Source organism: Nannospalax galili, unplaced genomic scaffold (assembly GCF_000622305.1).
Source record: "Nannospalax galili isolate Female #2095 unplaced genomic scaffold, S.galili_v1.0 scaffold127, whole genome shotgun sequence".
Lineage (NCBI taxonomy): Eukaryota > Metazoa > Chordata > Mammalia > Rodentia > Spalacidae > Nannospalax > Nannospalax galili.
Window position 1 is genome coordinate 11,354,249 of NW_008360326.1, and position 21,483 is coordinate 11,375,731.

A 21,483-nucleotide genomic window follows, 5' to 3' on the forward strand; every position below is an offset into this window, starting at 1 on the left:
GAAAAAATTTTACAGTTATCAAAGCTGTTTCTCATACATTTAGATAACAGTAAGGGCTTAATGAATGCTTATTTTGCATCAGACACCAGGATTACCTTAATTGATCTTCATATGACCGTTTGAAATGGTTGCTATTTTTATCCCCATTTACATGGAAGAGCCTGAGGTAAGCCACTCCCCCACATGGTACAACTCCTAAGTCCCAAAGTTAAGCAGCCTGGTTCAAGCGGCTCATCTCAATGGATTCTTCTTATGGAATAGCCTTTCCACAACATGGACCTATCCTGCTACCCCTCGGGGGGTAGGAGGCTCAGGGAGAACTGGGGCGCTAAAGACACAAAGTTAAGAGGTGTGAAAGAAAAGTCTTCGAAAGAGTTAATCTTTCCCATCAACCATTCTGTCTCGACTGACCAGCTTAGTTTCATTGCACGACAGAGGCAGGCATGAGGCGGTGTGCACCCAATCAAGTGAACGATGAAAACACTATTCCTACCTTTTAAAGCAAATGTGGCTCGGAATCAAAGACCTGGAAATGAATTTTCTTCTTTGGGGTGAATGATGAGAGAAGACTTCTGAAGGTCAGAATAGAATGTGTCGAAAGGGGATGGAGGGAAACACACAGGCTGAACTGACCAGCTTAGTTTCATTGCATGACAGAGGCAGGCATGAGGCGGTGTGCACCCAATCAAGTGAATGATGAAAACACTATTCCTACCTTTTAAAGCAAATGTGGCTCTGAATCAAAGACCTGGAAATGAATTTTCTTCTTTGGGGTGAAAAATGATGAGAGAAGACTTCCGAAGGTCAGAATAGAATGTGTCGAAAGGGGATGGAGGGAAACACACAGGCTGTGAGCTCTGACTTACAATGGTACGATTATAAGTGATTTCCTTACCTCCTTTACAGCTCAATATTTAGTATCACTTTCCCACACATACATTTACAGTCAGTCTAGATTTGTCTGTTAACAAGCTCATATTGAGAGAAACTTCTCCAGAGAATTCTCTTAGTAGAAGAAATCTCTGGTGGATTCAGTGAGTTCCATATTAGGTGTTTCCATAGAACGCAGCATGCTTGTAACACATGTAATTTCATGTACCGTCTGCACTTTTATCTAATATTGCTTTACTCGAGTCTTCATTGAGTTTTCTTCTAAGCAGGAATGCTATAAAATCCTGGGTTGGTTTGTTAGTTTTGGCTTTCTTCTGAGAAATATCAGAACACAAATGTCAGTTGAAAAGTCATCTCAAGTCAGGCATAGTGGTGTGCACCTGTAATTTCAGCACTTGGAAGGCTGAGGCAGGAGGATAACAAGTTCTAGACCAGCCTGGGCTATATAGTGAATCCCTGCCTTAGAAAAGCAAAGGCCGAGGGTATAGCTCACAGGGAGAATACTTGCCTAGCATGTTCTAAGTTTTAAGGCCCTGGGTTCTATGCCTAGCACCACAATAAATAAACTAGTGTCATCTCCAGTATCACTAAGAAGATCTAAACAGTATCTTAGGAAACTGAACTGCTATGCTAACTTCATGTAAAGAATTCCACAACACTGTCCCTTCCATGTTTCTTCTTTAAATTAAAAGGGAACTTTTATGGAAGTAGATGAATAATTCTACTTCAGAACTTGTATACTTTTGTAATGTGAAAAATGCTGTCAAATATACTCCCCGGTATACTAGATGCAAAGTAAGTGCACTGGATCAGCAGGAATAGAAAAGGTTTTGACTAGGATGGTGTGAGGTAAGCTGCCTGGTATACGACGTAATGGGAGAGTAACTTACATTGGTTACAGGATCACTTTCATTCTCTGTGACGCATCCCTGAAGATTGAAGCTCAGGGCTTTGCAGGTGATCATGACTCTCTTGGCAGCTCTTTCTTCAAAGGGTTTGATCACAAAGTCATGTTCCAAAAAGTCTCTCTTTTGAAGTTTCAAGGCCTAAAAAAGTTTTTGAAAGTCTGAGTTACCCAACACTCATCACGTAAAAGAAATTCTAAATTAGAACTGCCAGATTATATGAGTCAAATTTGTCTCTGAGAAAGCTTTCTCACTTACTTCTATATCTGGGTCCAGAGAGAACAGGTTGAGTCTGTCCATGTTTCGCATTGTTTTGACAGTGTCTTCGGTTTCTGTGAGGTACTGCGGAGAGATCTGTGTTAGTCCCCGGCATCCAAACACCCCACCCCCATGCAACCCCTGCTACACATTCAAGGCCAAGAAACAGCCCTTGGTTTTGCTCCTGCTGTCCTATCATCCATTCACATTGGGCAAAGCATGTAAAAACAGGCTTTCAATTTTGAGAGTTGTATGTTAAGTAAAATTCTTTGGTTGATGGAAAATTCTGAATTCATTTCTTAGTTTAAATCTTAAAGGAAAGCATTGTCGTCTTTTGCGTAGGAGAAATAAATAATTCAAATTTATGTGCAAATACAATGTCAACTCGGTTACTTTGGCAAAGTCTGGATGGAGGCTGTTGTCTGAAGAATCCGTTTCTTCCAGCGTGCTTTCGCAAGCTATACAGTAATCCAGTGGATCTTGAAAAGACAGACAAATACAGGTTACTGACACAAGTCATGATTTCCCCCATCTATGACATATATAACTGGGTTAGACTCCAGAGCTCAGAGGAATGTTGGTGAGCCTAAGTTTTCCCTTTGTCCTACCTCCAATATGCCAGACTGTGAAGCAATCATGGGTAGGAAATGAGACCTCCTGACAATCATTCTGGGATCCTTGCTGTGATACCATCCTGTATTGCTAAGAACTTTGGATACTTATGGTAACTATATGGTTAGATTGTCTTGGCTTACTTCACAATGCAAAAAAAAAGTATGTATTTTTGATAATTCTCACTCTCAGAATATTCATTTAGACCCCATGTTTAGTTCTAGTAACTTGAACTCTGCAGAACACTGAAAACATTAACCTCTAGTTGACTGCCGGCAACTAAATAATAAATGACTATAAAACACCTGTTATTGTGTATGGCAACTGTGTGAAAGTTAATGGAAGTTTTCTTCCTATTTATCCCATGACTCTTTAAATTTGGAGCATAGTTTATTCAGAACTTAAAGATACTTTGGTATCTAATGCACCACCATTGGGCATTGAAAAAAATGTCTTAAAATGGATTTTTTTGGGGGAAGTGACTGAATCTTCAGGTGGAGAACCTGCCTTCCACAGAGCCAAGACTTGGTTTGTTATACTTTCCAGCCTTGTTTTCTTCCCTCTTTCCTCCTCCTTGTCTAGAATGAAGTAGACTCTTACAATGGAATTTGCCTGGGAAAAAGGGAAGACAATATGTATGTGTGTGGACATGGACACATGTGTGTGCATTTGGCCAGATGTCGATATTCAGTGTCTTCCTTGCTAGCTCTTGACCTTATTTGTTTTACTGACCAATTTTATTATTTGACAGTCCATACACGCGTGTGATGTATCTTTGTTACTCTCACTCCCACGTTCCTGATCTCTGTCTCACTGCTATCAACATCCTAATCTGCCTCACCAGTCCCTTTCCCAGGTTCATGACCTTGGGTTTTGTTTTGTGAGCTATTTAGTTAAACCAGGGCCATCTATTTGACCATTGGATTGGAGCTGTCCACTGGAATCTGTTCACTTTGTTTTTTGAGAAAGGGTCTCTCATTGAATTTCATTAGATTTGAGGTAGAAGCTCATTGGTTTGGATAGACCATCTGATCAGCAAGCTCCAGGGATACTCCTATATCTGCCTCCCTGGTACACGGATTACAGGCATATGCTGCTGTACCCAGTCTTTTACATGGATGCTGGGGAGCTGAATGCAGGTCCTCATGTTTGTGTGGTAAGCACTTTAGTGACTGAATCAACTTCCCAACTTGAATAAAATATTTTAGCTTTATGAACCTTGTCACACATACTGTTGGAACTTTCATACACCAGCTGAACTCAAGACTGTCAAAAGAACAAGGCTGAAAGATGCCTAGTAACTAAGAGGGAAGCAATGCACATTTGTTCTTTTAGACAGTATGCTTCACTAATTAAATGTAACGAAAAGTCAAAATTTCCAAAGTACCTCCTAGTAGATACTGCCTTCAGACATGCATATATTTCTGATCTTGCTGGAATGTTATTCCCAACTATGTTTGTTGGGTGATGGCCCCAAGTCTTTTCGAATCAACTGAAAGCTGTACTCATGTGTGGTTACTATGACTGTTAAGTAAAAGTAAGGATTTAGGGGGTTTCTCAGAAGATGTAGCTCATGGATGTCTGAGCCCAGTCTGACAGCTAACATAGTTACTGTCCACTTAAGTGAACCCAAAGCTTAGGTCACATTTGACCAAAGCAGGGAAATGGTTTCCTGAGCTCTCACCCAGTCCCAGCTCGGCAAGTTCTGTGCTCCTCCTCCCCTGGAGGGGCCCCTCGGGACTGATCTGCAGGATGCGGTTGAGCGTATGGATCCATTCGTCCATATCTGACTCTGTTTCAGCTGCCAGCACAAAATAGGTCAGGTCATTCATTTTCAGTTCAAAGGCGTATTTTCTTAGCCTGTTATTCTGTGGTATAAAAAGAAAGAACAAAATAATTATCCTAAGACTGAGAGACATTTTATGTGGTTTTGGGATTCCAAGTCTTTCCATCAAGGTGGGCAACACAAAGGGAACCTTGTAAAACAGGACATGGTTTTAGATCGGTCCAGTCATCGTGGTACTAAGAAAGGTTGTATGAAGATTTTGTTGATTGGATGGCATGTTGGCATAAAAATTGGTCGTAAGTATGACTGTCAGTGTTCTCCAAATTTCTTTAAATAATTGCTTGGAAGCTCCATTTTCAGTTTCTCACCTAATGATCTCTCTGTAATTCATACCAGTGAAGCTTGTGACCCAGTCACACCCCAGAGACAGCACCTGTGAAAGTCACTATCAAGTTCTATGTTGCCTTTTTATCTAAGGAGCATTTCTTTCTTTGCATCTTCCTTGATCTTTGAGCAGAATTAACATGGCAGCCATCTCTTTGTTGAATCTTGCCTTTCCCCGGTCCCCTGACCACATTGTACCCTATTTTCTTTTCATCTACCGGTCACCACATATTTCCATTTTCTTTGGTGGCACTTCCTCCTTCTTGTGACTTACGATCGTCCTGGTTCTGCCTCAGACTCCTTTCACTCTCACTCAGTCCTGGGGCTTCAAATGGCATCCATACACAGTGACACTCCAACCAACCTCCAGACTCTTGTTTAACTTGATATCTACCTTGAATTTGGGGACCTACCAAGAAAGCCTTGCTAGAGCTCCTGAACTGCCCTGTCACATCACTCTTGCTGAAATGAGCTCTGCTCCCTCCCTCCGTTCTGCCCATGCACATTCTCCACACAGTGAGCAGACGCTTGCTCCTCATGTGCAGACATGACTTGTATTCCCCCTTGAAATCTACTGAAAACCTTTTCAATTCCCAAGTCTAAGACATGGGGACAAAGGCTCTTGTTCTCTAGAGTATATCAAATAATTTGGAAGTACAAGCTTATTCATCCTTTTGTATTTATTTTGACAATACATATTCTTTAAAGATACCTCCCTGAGGACTTGGAGAGTTTTACTCAACACTGGATCTTGTAACAGTGCTCATATATGAGAGGGTTCAATATAAGGGATCAAAACAGTTATGTTTCATGAAGGAAGCAGAATAAGTTCTTAACTCTTAACTGATATTCTAGCAGAGAAAAGGTAAATGAATATACTATTGAAGGAATAGTCACACAAATAATGTGAAAACAGACTGTGAAGAGTCAAAAATAGGCCAATGTGATGAGCAGTTACTTTACATTGGATGGTCAGGGAAGACTTTCCCCAGAGGTGATGCCTAAGTTGAAATCTATGAAAAGAAGGAAGAAGACATTTAAAGGTTGGTGAAGGGCACTTAAAATTAAAAGGGGAAGAAGGAGGACACACGTAAGAGCAAACGTTAGAGTTTTATGTATTTCAGTTATATGATGAGAAATGTCAGTTTGAAGTAGAAACCTGTCACAATGATGTCACAACAACCCCCTGAAATGATCTTGTTTAACACACGAGGAAAGTGAGGTTTTAGGAGAGTAATTAGTGTTCTGTGTGCTTGGAATTCCTTTTTCTTAGAACTGTGAATTTATATTCTAAAATTTGATTATTATATCAGTCTGGTTATTTCTATTTTTTTTTTAAATTGCCAGATTGTGATTTTTATCTCTAGAAGTTCAAATAGAGCACAGGTGAAAGTATATTGGGGCTGTAGGAGAGCAATAGAAAAATCATGGAAAACTTCTTGGTGCCTGGTAATGGGAGTGGTCCAACATCAAGGCCTGGATGCCCAGGATCACATGTGGAGTAAGGACCACAGCTGGTCCTCAGAGGAGGTGGGACGTCCATTCCAGAGAATCAGTCCTCTCAAGATCAGAATGTACAATTAACAGAGGCCTCCCCTGTCCTCAGAATATAGGGTAAAGTCACTGCCATACACAGTCTGGGACCTCAGGGGAGAGGGCTGTGGGGGAATGCAGCCACTCAGAAAAGACTGAAACTGCTGTCCAACATTGGGAAGTCCTCCATCCTCCACTCTGCTTCCACATCAGCCTACAGCCACAGGAATGTGGAACCATGGCTCACTGCAGGGGACCAAAGCTCCAGGCCCATGTAAAGGGACCACAACTCCAGGTTCACAGGAGGGGACCACAGCTTGAGGAGACAGGAGGGAACCGCAAATCGGGTTCAGAGGAGGGGAATCACAGTTGCACCTCACAGGAGGGGACCATAACTCCAGGTTCATGGAAGGGGACCACAGCTCCAGCTTGCAGGAGGGGACTACAACTCTAGCTCATTGGAGGGAACCATGACTCCAGGTATACAGGAGTGACCCATATCTCTAACTCACATGAGGGGAACACAAGCCTGGCTCACAGGAGGGGACCACAGTTGTTTCTTACAGGAGGGCACCTCAACTCCAAGTTCAGGGGAGGGGATCTCGACTCCAGGCTCAGGGGAGAGGACCTCAGCTCTAGCTCATGGGAGGGGCCATAGCTCCAACTCACAGGAAGGGACCACAGTTCCAGTTCCAGCTCACAAGAGGTGACCACGGCTGCAGTTCATGGGAGGATGCTTGGGATTCTAACCACAGCAAATAGCAGAGGGAAAAGGACATATGATCCCATTGTCAGCTACTGAGAGGGACCTGGAAACCACTGTCACTGTCACATATTTAAGAGGTTATTCATGTTCCGGGGAGTCATGGTTTCTCCAGTGGGGAATACACAGTGGAGCAAAGTATTTCTTTGTTTTGTAACAATTCACTTATATTTCTGACTCTCCAACAGTCCACAAGTTTCATGGGTAGGAGCTAGCTTTTAACCTTCAGTGCTTAGTGCAGTGGCATTATACATCCACCAAAGAGGGGTCTGTTTGCTGTGTTGGCACTGGGCAAAAACAGACTTAGTCTCTGCCCTTGCAGAATGAGGGACAACTAGTCCCAGAAGTATAAAATTGGGAAATCAGTATACTTGAACTCTGTATAAATGTTTTAACAGTGATACTCTACTCTGTAAGAGCACTGAGTAGAATGATTGGACAAACCAAAGTCATTGATAAGAGTTTCATTCTGATAGTGTTTCAATGAGGTAAGAATGTAGGCAGAGTAGTAGTGGCCTCAAACTTACTGTGCAAAGCAAACATTTAGGAAACTTGTTCAAGAATATCAAGTCTTAGATTTCCTGCTCTACTGGGGAGGAGTAGGTGGACTCCTTTGATCCACCTTCACATGCTCTTCTGGGAGACTGTGATGCAGGGGTTCTCTAAGACTGCATGTGACCCACATGAAACAGACTCTACAGGCAAAGACAATGGCGATGGAGAGTAGCTTTCCTGTTTTAAGTTTCATTTCCTTTGCAAAGTTACAGGAAGAGAACTGAACACACAGTAAGGAGTTAGGGATGCCCACAGTTTAGGGCACAACATCTTCTAGAATGCTGCATAGCGCGATGCAAACAAATCTTAGTGTTGTCATTAAATATGACAGAATCTACTGATTATTCGGAGACTGGTAATAACATGGACAGGGAGTTTTAAAGCTGTGTCAAATGCTTCCTTGGGGTCAGAATTAAAAATGGATCAGGCTGCAAGTTGCTTCAAACCCAGTCTTACCAAGAACACTTAGTTTTCTAAATTGCATTCTGTACTTGAGATGAGTTGAATATGGTGGCTGAACTTGAACACAAGCATTAAAGACTATTTTCTTCAAACTTCAATGACGTACACCAAGCATTTGCTTACCAAAACGAGGCATTTATAAGTAAAATACGCACTGCATTTGCAATATCGCAAAAGTAAAAGATCGTTTCCATTTTGAGAGAAACAGAACTATTTGTAGTGTAGGGAAGCATATACCAGGGACAATTACGGTGCCTGAGTGCTTTTCGATCTCAGTCTCTGTAATGTCAAAGATAATAGCATATAGAGCAATAAAAAGAGAAGACAAAAGCAGAAAATCAATGGGACACTTTAATAATTGTGAAGTGCAACTGTTGTTATTGGAATGGTAATCAAGAAGTAATTATAATTTTTATATACCTCCAACTTTCCTCTTTTTCCTTTTAAGCAGTGTCCTCTGCAACTGACATAAGGTTTTGCCAAGTCAAGACTACAGGTCTTTACAAATAATAGGAAATAGAATATGCTGTACTGCTCTACAAAGGGTTCAATGGACTGTGGCAGGTCATCTGCTTCCACAGTTCTCTTCACCTGGAAAAGTCCCAGTTACACAGACACCGATGGAGGAATCAGCTGTGAAGAGGGAAATTACCCGAACCAAATACTTTATTATGCCTATCATGTTAATGTTACTAGTGTTTTTTACAGATTTTTGTAGGAGTCAAAAGAATCATCAACACAAGGCATCACATCCAGGCCCTTATGTCAGTGGCGCCCATTCATGCCATCTTTCCCACTTTCTGTAGGTTTACTTGTTCATTCACAAGGTAAAAATTTGTTGGGTACTTTCTTTGTGCCAGTCACACAGTATTAACAAATATTCATGCAAAATGCTTTCCTTCCTTGAACTTACATTCTTCTTTTCTACTTTTTCTTCTTTGCCTCCCCTCAACCTCCCTCCCTCCGTGCCATCCTGCCTGCCTGCCTCCCTCCCTCCTTCCAACCCTTCCTTCCAACCTTCCTTCCTTCCTTCCTTCCTTCCTTCCTTCCTTCTTTCCTTCCTTCCTTCCTCTCTTCTTCCTCCTTCCCTCCCTCCCTCCTTCCAACCCACCCTTCCTTCCTTCCTTCCTTCCTTCCTTCCTTCCTTCCTTCCTTCTCCCTCCCTCCCTTCCTCCCTCCATTCCTTCCTTCCATGTGTGTTTTATGCATGTGTTTGTATGGCTGTCTACATGTGTGCAGGTGGGTGCATATGCACTTATGTGACTGTGTGCATGGAGGTCAGAGGTTAATGTGGATGTTTTCCTCAATTGCTCTCCACCCTGTCTTTTGAGTCAGGGTCTCTCACTGAACCTAGAGCTCATTGATTCAGCTAGGTTGGCTGGTCAGTGAGCTCCGGGGATCTGCTAATCTCCGTCTCCCAATCTTAGGTTTATAGCTGCTGCAACCAGCTTTTACATGAATGCTGGGGATCTTAACTCAGGTCCTCATGATTGTTCGGCAAGCACTGACTGAGCTAACTCCCCAGGCCCCTAAACTTAGTAGAGTGCCAATAAGCAAATAGAGATGTATGTAAATATAATACTATATGATTTAATATAATTACTACAACATAACATAGTACCATACAGTCATAAATGTAACTTCATCCTTTCATGTGCGGTCAGGACTTATTGTTTGATATTGTTACTCATGTCTTATCTGTTGTTTTTCTGAGTACTCCTCTCATAGGCTGGAAGATCTTTTAAGATAGAAATCACATTTCTTTCCATATTTGGTGTTCCCTCAGAGATATGCACACATGTTTTACAGCATGTATTATTGCTGAGATGAATCCTATGCCTAAGTTTTGGTGTTTTAAACCACACATGAATGTATCATTGCTGACTTCTTTGTCCCATGTGGTTTATAGAGGATAATGTGTGTAAGTGGGGGTGCTCACTTTGTTTGAGAAACACAGCATTTCCACAGGCATCTTTCTGTAATCTTGGATATTCTTGTACCTTAAATCTAATCTTCCCTCTTATTAACTCTGTGTGTTGGGAAAGCTACATTATTTCTTGGTTTTATCTTAATAAACAGGGTAATAGCAATGCATATTCCATCAAGTGCTATTAAATAATATATTAGATGGGCAAAGTTACAAATAAATTTCTGATTGCTATTATCATGGGAAATAAAAATCTTCAGACCAGAGTTTGTTAATAGGAAATGTACAGACTATATATGGCTTCCAGATCTGATTTCCTTCAGTTATACTCCTCTCACCCCCTGCCATGTGACTGCCTTTAGGTAGGCATGCATGCTCCAGCTCTCCACAATCCAAGGTGCCCCTACATCTCATGAGATCACTGATGCAGTGGAATGTCTAACCTGCAGAAAGTATTGGATCTTTAGCCTTTGGTTAAACACACGAACTCATTTTCTTAGAAGCCATATCCACACGGGAGCAGGAAATAAAGCACTGACACTCCACCTCCCCATCTGAGCTCCTGTAATGTTATCAGCCATCATCATTGTTGAGATAAGGATCCTAGACAAATGAGACTCTTGACTTATTCATTCTCCTCTACAGTGGCAAGACCTGAAATACAGGAATGAGTGGATGGATGAATGAATGGCTGGATAGATAAATGGATGGATGAATGGGTAGGTGAATGAATGGATGAATGTAGAGATGAATGGATGGATGGATGAATGGTTAGATGAATGGATAGATGGATGGATGAATGGATGGATGGATAGATGAGTGGATGGATGGATGGATATATGTATAAATGAGCAAATGAATAAGACATTTTGAAAGAACAATATTGGGCAACCCAGACATAAATATTCCTCACTCCCTGGATGAAACTGGGGCAGCAAAAGTGGGAATATTTGTTCCACATTGGGGTGCAGACCTATAACACAGACTTAATAACAAACACAGATTTGTTGATACTCTTAAAGGAAGCATTGGTTAGGCCTTTTTGTTTGTTTGTTACCAAGACTCAGGAACCTGCTAATCAGAAACATCATTTAGCATCTCTGAGAAAGTGAAATTGTCATTTCTCTCTACTTGAGTCATTCTTGCAGCACAGGCCTCACAATTCCAATAATTATTCATTGGAAAATATAATGATATAGGTTGAGTATGAATGAGGCAAACTAAAATGCTGTGTTCACTAAAGATTGTTGTGAACTTGAACTCCCTAAGAATGCTGGATGGTGGGTAGCACTTACTGTGGGAAAGATGGTTTCTCTTTTTTCTATTATTCAAGATGATTCCTGACAGAATGGATCTGACTCGTTCTAGTTATTCACTTGTTCCGTGCTTGTTCCGTGCTTTTGTTTGCATGTGAGTCATCTTGAAGCACATTTTGTGCCTAACAGCCAACTAGAGCAATGGTTAGGATTTGTGGGATCTCACTTGAAATCTCTTATCCAGGTGTAAAAATACATAATCCAGAAAGAGCTGTGATGTAAGAACTGGAACCAGCACACAAGGTGGCAGGTGACCCTGCTGCCTGTGTCCCCAAAAGAGACTGATAAAGGCACCCAAAAAGGAGGAAGAAGATATTGGGAAAAGGCTCTTGATGAGTTCAGGTACACATTGCTGAGCTCTTTAAAAGATACACGTGTAAAATTCATCTTAGAGAATTCTATAGATCCAGCTCCTCTATGACCTAAAACCTAAAGATGTCAAGAAAGGTGACTAGTGAGGATTAGTCTTCAGGTCTTGAGCTACAAGAGTTCATCACTCCTCTGCGTTCCGAGAACCTGCATGGACTCCGCCATTCGTATCTCCATTATCCCTACTGTGATACCAAGAAGAGTGAGCATGTAGCTTCGGTGTCCCTCTCTGATTTTAACTTTCACAGGGAAGTGAATCCCCATGCCTCAACACTGTTCCTAGCACAGCACAGGCACTAAAGATGTCTGTTGAAAGAATGAATGCGCATATAAAGAAATGGGTTAACTAGCATATTTAGGAAGAAATTTCATGAAGGTAAATTACAATTTGCTAGGAGGCTTGTCTACAACTGTATGTCTTTCTTTCAGAGTGGGAACAAAGCAGGAAAGCAGGGAACATACCATCACCCAGATCCTACAGAAATCTTTGCGTATTTATTTCAGTTTTATGAACGAGAAGCCCGGGGTCAGAAGCTGAGTGCCTCACTCAGAGCCTTCAAGTAGTAAATGGCAGAAGTAGGATCCGAATGCTGATCTGAATGAATCTCAAGCTTCTTCTTTCTAAGACAATGTTTTAAAAGAGACTGCAACACAGTCTAATTTAGATATGGTGAAGACCAGACACCTAGGGTAGAAAGTCAGATCAGTGCACTAAGGTACATATCCAGCACTGAGTATGATTCTTTGAAGAAAAAAGATGTTAATAAGAATGACATCCCTGATAATTTAATATGTAAAAAAGTCTACAATGGTATTTTTTAAAATAATGACTTACTCGTGAGAGAAAACTAAAAGAAAGAAAATATTTAAAATTCCAACTCAATGTCTATAAATGTAATTATTGATTCCCAAACTACTGCTAAGATTTAGTACACGTTTCTAAGACCAGACTCTCCTTAGTGCCCCACGGTAGACAACCATTTCCACCTTTCATCAAGATCCTCACTGTCCTTTCCATATGGAAATCTGGCATCTGCATTAAAATGCAATTAGAAAGGCTCAGCCACAATTAATTCTAACTTTTAAAGTTCAGTCTTATCCAGATTTTAACAGATGAACTGTCTAGAAATAGTTTAGGACCAAGAGACTGCAGAGAACTGTATTTTGCCTCTGTATATCTAAGTGCCCTCATTAGTAGTTCAGAATGTAAACTCAGCTATGGCATAAGAAACTCTGTGAGTGTCTGGGGGTGTGCTCAGCTCAGGAAGTGGTTTTAAGGGCTTTAGCTTCAAGAGACTAGAGTCTTACTGTGAAATTTGAGGGGTGACTGTTAGCACACTTAATCGTTCAACTTTTAAGTAAGAAGGAATAAGGGTAGATTTGAATGAGTAGAAAGAAAGAGATGGATGAACATTCAGGGTCCATTGACTAGGTGACATCCTCAGCATCCTCGGAAGTGTTCTGTTTCTATATGCCACAGTCGTTCATGACAAGGAAATACTAAGGAACATAATTTGAAGATCAAGCACTTCCAAAACAGCACTGTCTATTAAAAACCCTGTCTGTTTCTCAAATTAAAATTTTGAGAATCAATGTAGTTTTTGTATTTAAAGAAAACCTCTTCTACCAGGCGTGGTGGCACATGTCTTTAATCCCAGCACTTGGGAGGCAAAGGTAGGTGGATCTCTGTGAGTTCAAAGACAGCCTGGCCTACATAGTCTGCTGGGGCTACAGGGAGGAGACTCTGTCTTAAAAAATGATAAAAACCCCTCTTCTTTGGAGAGAGATGATCTGTATATACACTGAATTTATTATTGCATTGTTATCTAGCATTTATGAAATATATACTGTGGGCTATGTGACTGACCACTCTCACTGAACTTATTTTAACTCAGCGGTCTTTTACACTGTAGCCAGGGTAGAGTACATTTTCTTCTTTCACTTGAAGAAGCAGGTAGATGTGTTTCTACTTCAGGAACTTGGTAACTACTGCCCCTCCTCATTTTTTGGTTCATAGACCAAATGGGCTCTTTTCTTTTTTATTTATTTTTCTTTTTTTGGGCTCCTTTTCAAAAATACTCTTCTCTCTTATTAAGCATTAATATCCCATTTTCATACCACTATACATATTCCCCTTATTTAATAATTTGTTTGTTTCTTTTACTGAGAAATTTCCTACTGGGACTGGAGAGATGTCTCAGTAGTTATGAGCACTTGTGTTCTTGAATAGGACTGTGAATTTGATTCCCAGCATCCACGTCAGGCAGCTCATAACCAGCCATAAGTTCAGCTCTAGGGAAAATAGGCTAGCTGATGCCCTCTTCTGGCCTCTGTGTGTCTTGTGCTCAAGTGGTGCACATATATACATTCAAGCATGCGTGCATGCATATACACATACACAGAGACACACACATACAAATCTTAAAAATTCCCACTAATTCAACTGTTTTCTTTTCTTTTTTTTTTTTTTGCTTACTTCTTGTCTTTTTTTCTATTGAAAGTAAGCTTCAGATCTAGGCGGTGTGTTCTTCAACAAATCTCCAGAGTGCAGAACAGTTGTTGGCTTACACAGATACTTCATAAGTATTTCTTACATGCACTATGCAATGAAAGTACATCTGGGGGGAAAGTGAGGCCCACTCACCTGCAGCACACCTGTGCAGGAATCCAAGAAGATGCAGCCTTTCGGTTCTTTGGATATTTTTTCATCTTTGTAAAAGTTCATAATGTAGGAGTTATCTGGCAGCTGAGTCAGCTGGAAGTAGCGCTTTTTGAATGACTAAATAAAAGAGAAGGAGGGAGTTTGAATTTCAGGAAGCTGTCACTCACAGGCATTAGATTTCCCAATTCCTCCTCCAGGAGGGCATTCTTCTAGAGGAGAGAATCTTTTTTTTTTTTTTTTTTTTTTAAATAAAGAAAATCATATGAAACATAGACTCAATGCAAATGGCTCTCCTCCATGCTTCCATGCTATGACCCAAGAAGGGATAGCAAGAAAGGTGACAGATGTCCTTACCCGAACCGTGACAGTATTGTTCACAGTGCTGTTAAAATTCCCCTTGTAAAGCCAGCCAGACTTGAACACTCCAGTGGCTCCTACTCCCCCACCGCCCTTGGATGATGAGTGGGATGTGGTATCCTGCAACAAAAGGCATTATTAGCATCTCAGCCAGCCTTATGGAGCCCAGATCTTACACACTGCATTTAAAAATGAGACTCCTTTTCCTCTTTGACTCATCTACAATAATCATATTCAATGTCAAAACAAACATGATTCATTTTACCTAAAAGCCCCAACACATCCAGTTCCTGCTGCTTGTGAAAAACCAGCCAGAATGAGAAGAAGCCAGTGCAAGACAGGCACCAATTACTCTCATGTTTTAAACATGTCACTCGCAACAATCCACTTACTTCATCCTTATCGGCATCTTCATGGTCAACCTCAAAGGAATGTGAAGGAAGTTTCTCTGGTTTGTATTCTGCTCTGATATTTGAAAAAGAAAAAAAAAAGGTTCTGGTTTGTCATTTGAGGTCTTTCTTTCATTTCAGCTGTTCCCAAGGTCACAATGATTATATTGGCATTCTTAGATGAGTTTGAGATTTGAAGTCTTCAAATCTGAGGGTCTAATTTCTCTCAGAAGTGTAAACTTTCCTCCACATCATTGTATCTTATCGCTAATGAGCAAGTATTTTAAACTATGAAGTCATAAAGTTACTCTTTATATATAGACATACATATGTTTTTATTGAATTCTTATCATTTTCATACAATATAGTCTGATGATATTTAGATCCCCTTCCCTATCCCCACCTCCCCTTACTACCCCTTACCCAATTGAATGTACTCTATATATGGCCTGTAGAGTTTAATTTGCATCCCCAAATGTTTTCAGTGTGACTCTATGCACTGGAGCTGATTAGCCCACCAAGAATCCATGCTCGTATATAGTATAGTATAGTATAATATAGTATAGTATAGTATAGTATAGTATAGTATAGTATAGTATGGTATATAGTATAGTATAGTATAGCATAGCATAGCATAGCATAGCATAGTATAGTATAGTATAGTAATTTGTGTCCCCAAATACCCTTCAGTGTGGGTCCATCCATTGCAGCCTGATTAACCTACAAAGAGTCACATCCTTGAAAGAGACTGACTCTCCCATTCCCAGCAGCCATTAGTTGCTAATAGTTTTTCAGGTCAGGTTGGGGTTTCTTACCCACTTCCTCACATACATGCTGGGATTTTGTCTGGTTTGAGCCTACATGGGACTTGTGTATGCTGTCACCATTGCTGTGAGTTCATATGAGTGTCTGCAAAACTCTATACATATCTTTTTGAATTGGATGGGAGCAAAGGGGCCGGGTGTAAAGCCTTGGAGATTTGTGCTTTCCTTCTCTTGTATGCTGAAGTAGAATATTAAGTTGCAACATCATCGTTAGCTTTTCTGAGTCACCTGTATGTGACAAGGCCAACATTGTAGAATAGTTGCCCATACAGCCTCAGCCCTGAAAGTACTTGGTTCCTGAGAAGCAGCCCGCGTTTTGTCCCTCAGACTGTGTCATGCCCCTACTGTGGCCTTCTCAGAAGGGCACTCAAAGGAAGCATGGCATTTGCATCTGCTCTGTGTGTCCCCCTGGCACCACAGAAACTCCTGTTTCAGACATGGCATGACTGGGCATTCCAAAGGAGCAAGCAGGCACATCTGGATTTATGTGCACAGAGAAAAGCAAGTCAGAAATAAGTTTTCCTTGGCTTGTGAGTATCTCATAATGAATAGCTTGATGGAAGCCAGATACTACCATCAAAGTTTAGGTGATCCTTGATAGTCAGGCCTTTTGTCACCTTTTGCTGCATATAATCCCATTTGTAGACATTCCAAAGAGTGTTTCACTTAAGATGGTATATCATGTAGAAATAACCTTTGAATCTGACTACTGAGAATAAAAGATCTGACATGAATCCCATAAGAAATCCATTCCTGAGCCAACAGTGTTCTGGAGAGAAAGGGAGATGCTAAAGTATTCTTCAGTTTGCGTGCATTTTACCTTTTGTGCATTCACACAGGGTGCTATCGAATGGGCTTAAAGTGCTCTATTATCCTCCCTCTGAAAGATACCACAATGCCTACTTCCCAGTGTGCATCAGGGGAAGTTACAACACAGGAAACCACCTTCCTCATTGTTAAGCATTGTTTATTTCTTAATGGGTTTTTCAAAAACTGTAAAATATATATAACATTAGTTATACAGTTGAGTGGGACTAAGTACATTCAGAGAGTTGTACAACATTACAATTACCCATTCACAAACCTATTCTATCACCAGATGCTGAAAGTCTGACCATTAATAAACAATCCTCCATTTCCTTCTCCTGGTATCCCCTGATTGCCATTGTTCTGTCTGTCTCCATGGGTTTGAAGATTCTAGAACCTCAGAGAAGTAGAATCATACACATTTGTCTTTTTGTGCCTGGACTCTTTGACTTAGCATAATGTTTTCACAGCCCATCAGTGTTATATAATTTCATTCATTTAAAAATATACTATTGTAGGGGCTAGAGAGATGGCTCAGTGGTTAAGAACTCTTGTTGCTCTTATAGAGGACCGGGGTTCAATTCCCAGCACCCATATGGCAGCTAACAACCATCTGTAACTCCAGTTCCTGGGGATCCAATGCCCACTTCTGACCTCTGTGGACACTGCACAACATGGGTGCACTTATACACATGCAGGCAATACTCTCATAAACACAAAAAATAAAAAAATACAATAAAAATATACTATTGTAGAGGCTGGAGAAATGGCTCAGTGGTTAAGAATACTGGCTGTTCTTGCAAAAGACCTAGGTTCAGTTCCCAGCACTCACATGGCGGCTAACAACCATCCATAACTCCAGTTCCAGGGGCTCTGATATTCTCCTCTATCTTCCATAGGCACTGCACGACATGGGTGTGCTTACATCCATGCAGACATAACACTCACACACATAAAATAAAAACAAATGAAAAATACTATTGTCATCTGACAAAACTGTGAATCCTATAGTCATTTCCATGAAGGAATCCTGAACTCTACCTCTCTGTACATGCCATGTATTAGTTCCTTAATGATGCTTATCGAATCTGTTATTTGGGTACTTGTATTCGTTCTCCATCAGATTCTATATATCTTATAGCCAGGAACTTGATGAATTTCTGTATTTCATTCAGCTGCTTCCTTCCCTATGGCTGCAAATGTTCAGTATGTGTTTGATGACTGAATCAATAATAGGTTGGAATGAAGCAAGGAAACTACAGAACTGAAATAAAGCAAAATGGCACCATGATGATATTTTAAGTGATTAAAATATTAAGTGGTATGTGTTCAATATGTTAAGTGGTTTTTTAAAAAGCATTTCATTATTGTGGCTTAGTTTTATAAGCCTGAGTTTATGAGAGGCACTTGCAACTCAATAGCTAAGAAGAATAAAGCTTTTCTGAGCATCACAGGATTTGAGACTGAGTGTTAAGGATGAACAGTGGAAACTCTCAGTTTGGGCTCCAATTTTCTTCTCTACTTGTTTTGTTTGTGGTCTTGGTGAAGTCTCAAGACCTACAATTCTCAAGACCTCAAGATCAGTATTTACAAATGGTAATAGTCTCATTGAACACCTCAAAGCTTGAAAGAAGAGTGGTGGAACGTGTTATTTCTAGATTATCTCCTCAAGCTGGGAGAAAGCTCAGTGGGTAAAGTGCTGGCTGCATAAGCATGGGGACCTGAGTTCGGATCTCTAGCACCCCCACAAAAGCTGGATGTGGTGATGCATGCTTGTAATCCCACTGCTGGTATGGAAGGTATGTAGAGAGTGGAGACAGGATCCCATCATGGGCTCATTGGCTAACCAGTCTAGCTGACATGATAAGCTCCAGGTTTAGTGAGAGACCGTGTCTCAAAAAATAAGGTTGCGTGTGATAGAGGAAGATACCTGACATTGACCTCTGGCTTCCACATACTTGTACAAAAGCAATCACACACACATATCCATACCATACACATGTACGTACGTATGTACACACACACACACACACACACACACACATGCACACACATGATTATCTCTTCTTCGAGGTCTGACACATAGTAGGTGTTCAATATATATCTGTTAATAGATATATGACTTACATACTTACATGCCAAAATTAGTTTACATCTGAAAACATTAACATTAATATGACTTTCCCATTCCACGGCTTATTGACAAGTCCAAAGAAGTTAAAAAAATATACGAAGAAATTTAGCCTTCAAGGTTCGATAAGCATGAAATGTTGCTCTTTATTTAATTATAGACGTGTGCAATCAGACTTTTCTACACACTAGTGTTCCAGTCTTGTTTAATCTTGCCATTTACAGAGATGATGAAATGGTTACTTATGTAAATATACACTAGAAGAGAGGGGATTAGAGGACATATCTGTGAGATAACTCCCACATCAGGAAAAATGAGCTCAAGTCATCACTAAGAGCACGTTAGGAAGAACACAGGCATTTTCCTCTTTCTTCTGTGCTAACTGTCACACTGTTGTTAATTTGCTCAGCTCCTTTTGGGCACAATCACCTTCCTGAGAAGGCAGAGCAAAGAGAGACTTGATAGTATTTCTTTAGGACCACTGGGAAATACTTTTCTCCATAATAACATTGGATGCTCCTTGAAGAAGGAACAGGTCCTTTCACCTTGTCATTTGATTGACAAGATAAAGTCTTTAAAGACAACCTTTTCCCATCTTCCCCTCCCATGAGATGTGACATGTCATCTGAGTTTCAGGAACAAGCTCAGATGATCAGTTTCAGAGCAATTGCTTGAAATGGTGTGTCTGAAACATGAGTGTGAGAGGATTTAAAACAATGGTATGGTAGTAAAAAGAGGATGAAGGAACTTCACATATATGGTGCTAAAAAACCATTTGTTTATTTTTGAAAATTGTAAAGGGAATGATGCTAAGGTCTCCCACCACACTGCAAACTAGTGCAACCCCTATGGAAAACAGTGTGGAGAACTCTTAAAAAACTAAAAATGAACCTACCATATGACCTGGTTATGTCACTCCTTGGTATATACCCAAAGGACTCATCCTATTGTACAAACACTTGTACAACCATGTTTGTTGCTGCTCTTTTCATAATAGCTAAGAGATGGAAGCAACCTAAGTGACCCTCAACTGATGAGTGCTTACCAAAAATGTATATTTTCACAACAGAGTTCTAGTCAGCAGTAAAGAAAGTTGAAATAATGAAATTTGCAGGTAAATGGATGGATCTAGAAACTGTTATACTAAGTAACACAGGCTCAGAAAAACAAAAGACGTGTGTTCTCCCTCACTTGTGGCTCCTAGCACCAAATCCTTTTAAATTCCATGTTCTTTTAATAAGCTGATGCTGTACAGCAGTCTCTTCTTTGTGAAATAACTACCATCATCATGACCTCAGCTGTGTCTGCTTGCTAAACATGGTCACAATTAGGCTTGTTGATGGTTGTGCTCCTTCATTAAAGAAGAGGTAAGCAGGGTCCCCAGGAAAAGAATTCTCACAAGAGATGGAAAATTTAGTATTAATGTTATTATGTCTCATAATTATTAAAAAAGAAAATGAGAATGTAAAAGATGTTAAAAGGATATGGGAATGGAGATATTTTCAAAAATAGAAAAAATGAGAAATCCTAAGCAGGTGATGAAGGTCTGTGTAGGTTTGTTACGATATATAAAGGATGAGACAAAAATAATATACACATAATCTTAAAATTTCTAAGGTCATAGTTTAGTCAACTAGTTTAAGGAACAAAATAGCAAAGGTTTATCTGAGAATGTTTGGTTTTGGCCCAAAATGTCCTGTAACTGTGGTGAGTCGTGAGTCACCTGTCCTCTTGTTCAGGGAGGCCATGGAGACCCCGCCAGATGGACTTGAACCTGTGTCCAGTCCACAAAGAGGTGGGTCAACACAGAGGAAACATTTCCTCCATGCTTCCAAGTGAAGCCAGCCATGGTTGAGCAGGACGTTTGACTTATCTTCACATAGATGTAACTGGTAAAAGAAAGGAGCCAAGGGCTCCTCCCAAGCCCATGTGACCCCGAGGAACAGATCCTCAAATGACCTTAAGAGTAAAAATAAATTGGTTTATTTGGGCCAACAGAATGGTCTTAAATACCCAAAAGGAAAGTATAACCAAAGATTAAAGTGATCAGTGTATTTCTTTTAAGAGTTCAAGGGATTACACTTCCCAGACAGTAGGCTAAGTCCATATAAAATGTTATTTAGACAATTATTTCTCATTGATGACTTGTTTCTAAGCAGAAAGTGCTTCTCAGATGTAAGACTTCAAACCTCGGTCTGCAATACTGTAGTGCCCACCTGTAGCAAAGGGAGACAACCCACTATTGTTCTAAAATGATGGATAAATTTTTTTCTCCCTATCTAGAAGCCTTTGAGAGAGAACTGACACTGATTCTAGCCACTCCAACAGCTATCAAAGTACCTGAAAACAAATCCTGAGTCCATCACTCTGGAGTTCAACCTTGGCAGACAAAAAAAAAAATGAGGAGGAACCCAATAGAGGGATGCTTTTGGATGCTGTCGTCGTGAAACTCCAGTGTACTCTGATGTGAACATTTGAAATTTGCCCTGTTTTGACTTTTTTTCTGGTGCCCTGTCTAGAACTGGTAATGCTAACTACTCTTGCTTTTACTT

At 40.4% G+C, this 21,483-nt stretch overlaps 1 protein-coding gene across 6 annotated transcripts in view; it reads right to left on the reverse strand.

Annotated features, from left to right (window-relative positions):
* The window catches only part of Dock10 (dedicator of cytokinesis 10), a 302,587-nt gene that overhangs the window by 115,048 nt on the left and 166,056 nt on the right, over nt 1–21,483 (reverse strand). For all 6 annotated transcript variants that reach the window (XM_029559988.1, XM_008825837.2, XM_008825830.1 and 3 more), the window contains exons 5-11: nt 15,173–15,245; nt 14,778–14,900; nt 14,406–14,540; nt 4,351–4,534; nt 2,448–2,533; nt 2,055–2,138; nt 1,782–1,937 (exon numbers count right to left, since the gene is read on the reverse strand). In XM_029559988.1, coding sequence (XP_029415848.1) covers nt 1,782–1,937; nt 2,055–2,138; nt 2,448–2,533; nt 4,351–4,534; nt 14,406–14,540; nt 14,778–14,900; nt 15,173–15,245 — 841 coding nt within the window. The remainder of the gene's footprint in view (nt 1–1,781; nt 1,938–2,054; nt 2,139–2,447; nt 2,534–4,350; nt 4,535–14,405; nt 14,541–14,777; nt 14,901–15,172; nt 15,246–21,483) is intronic.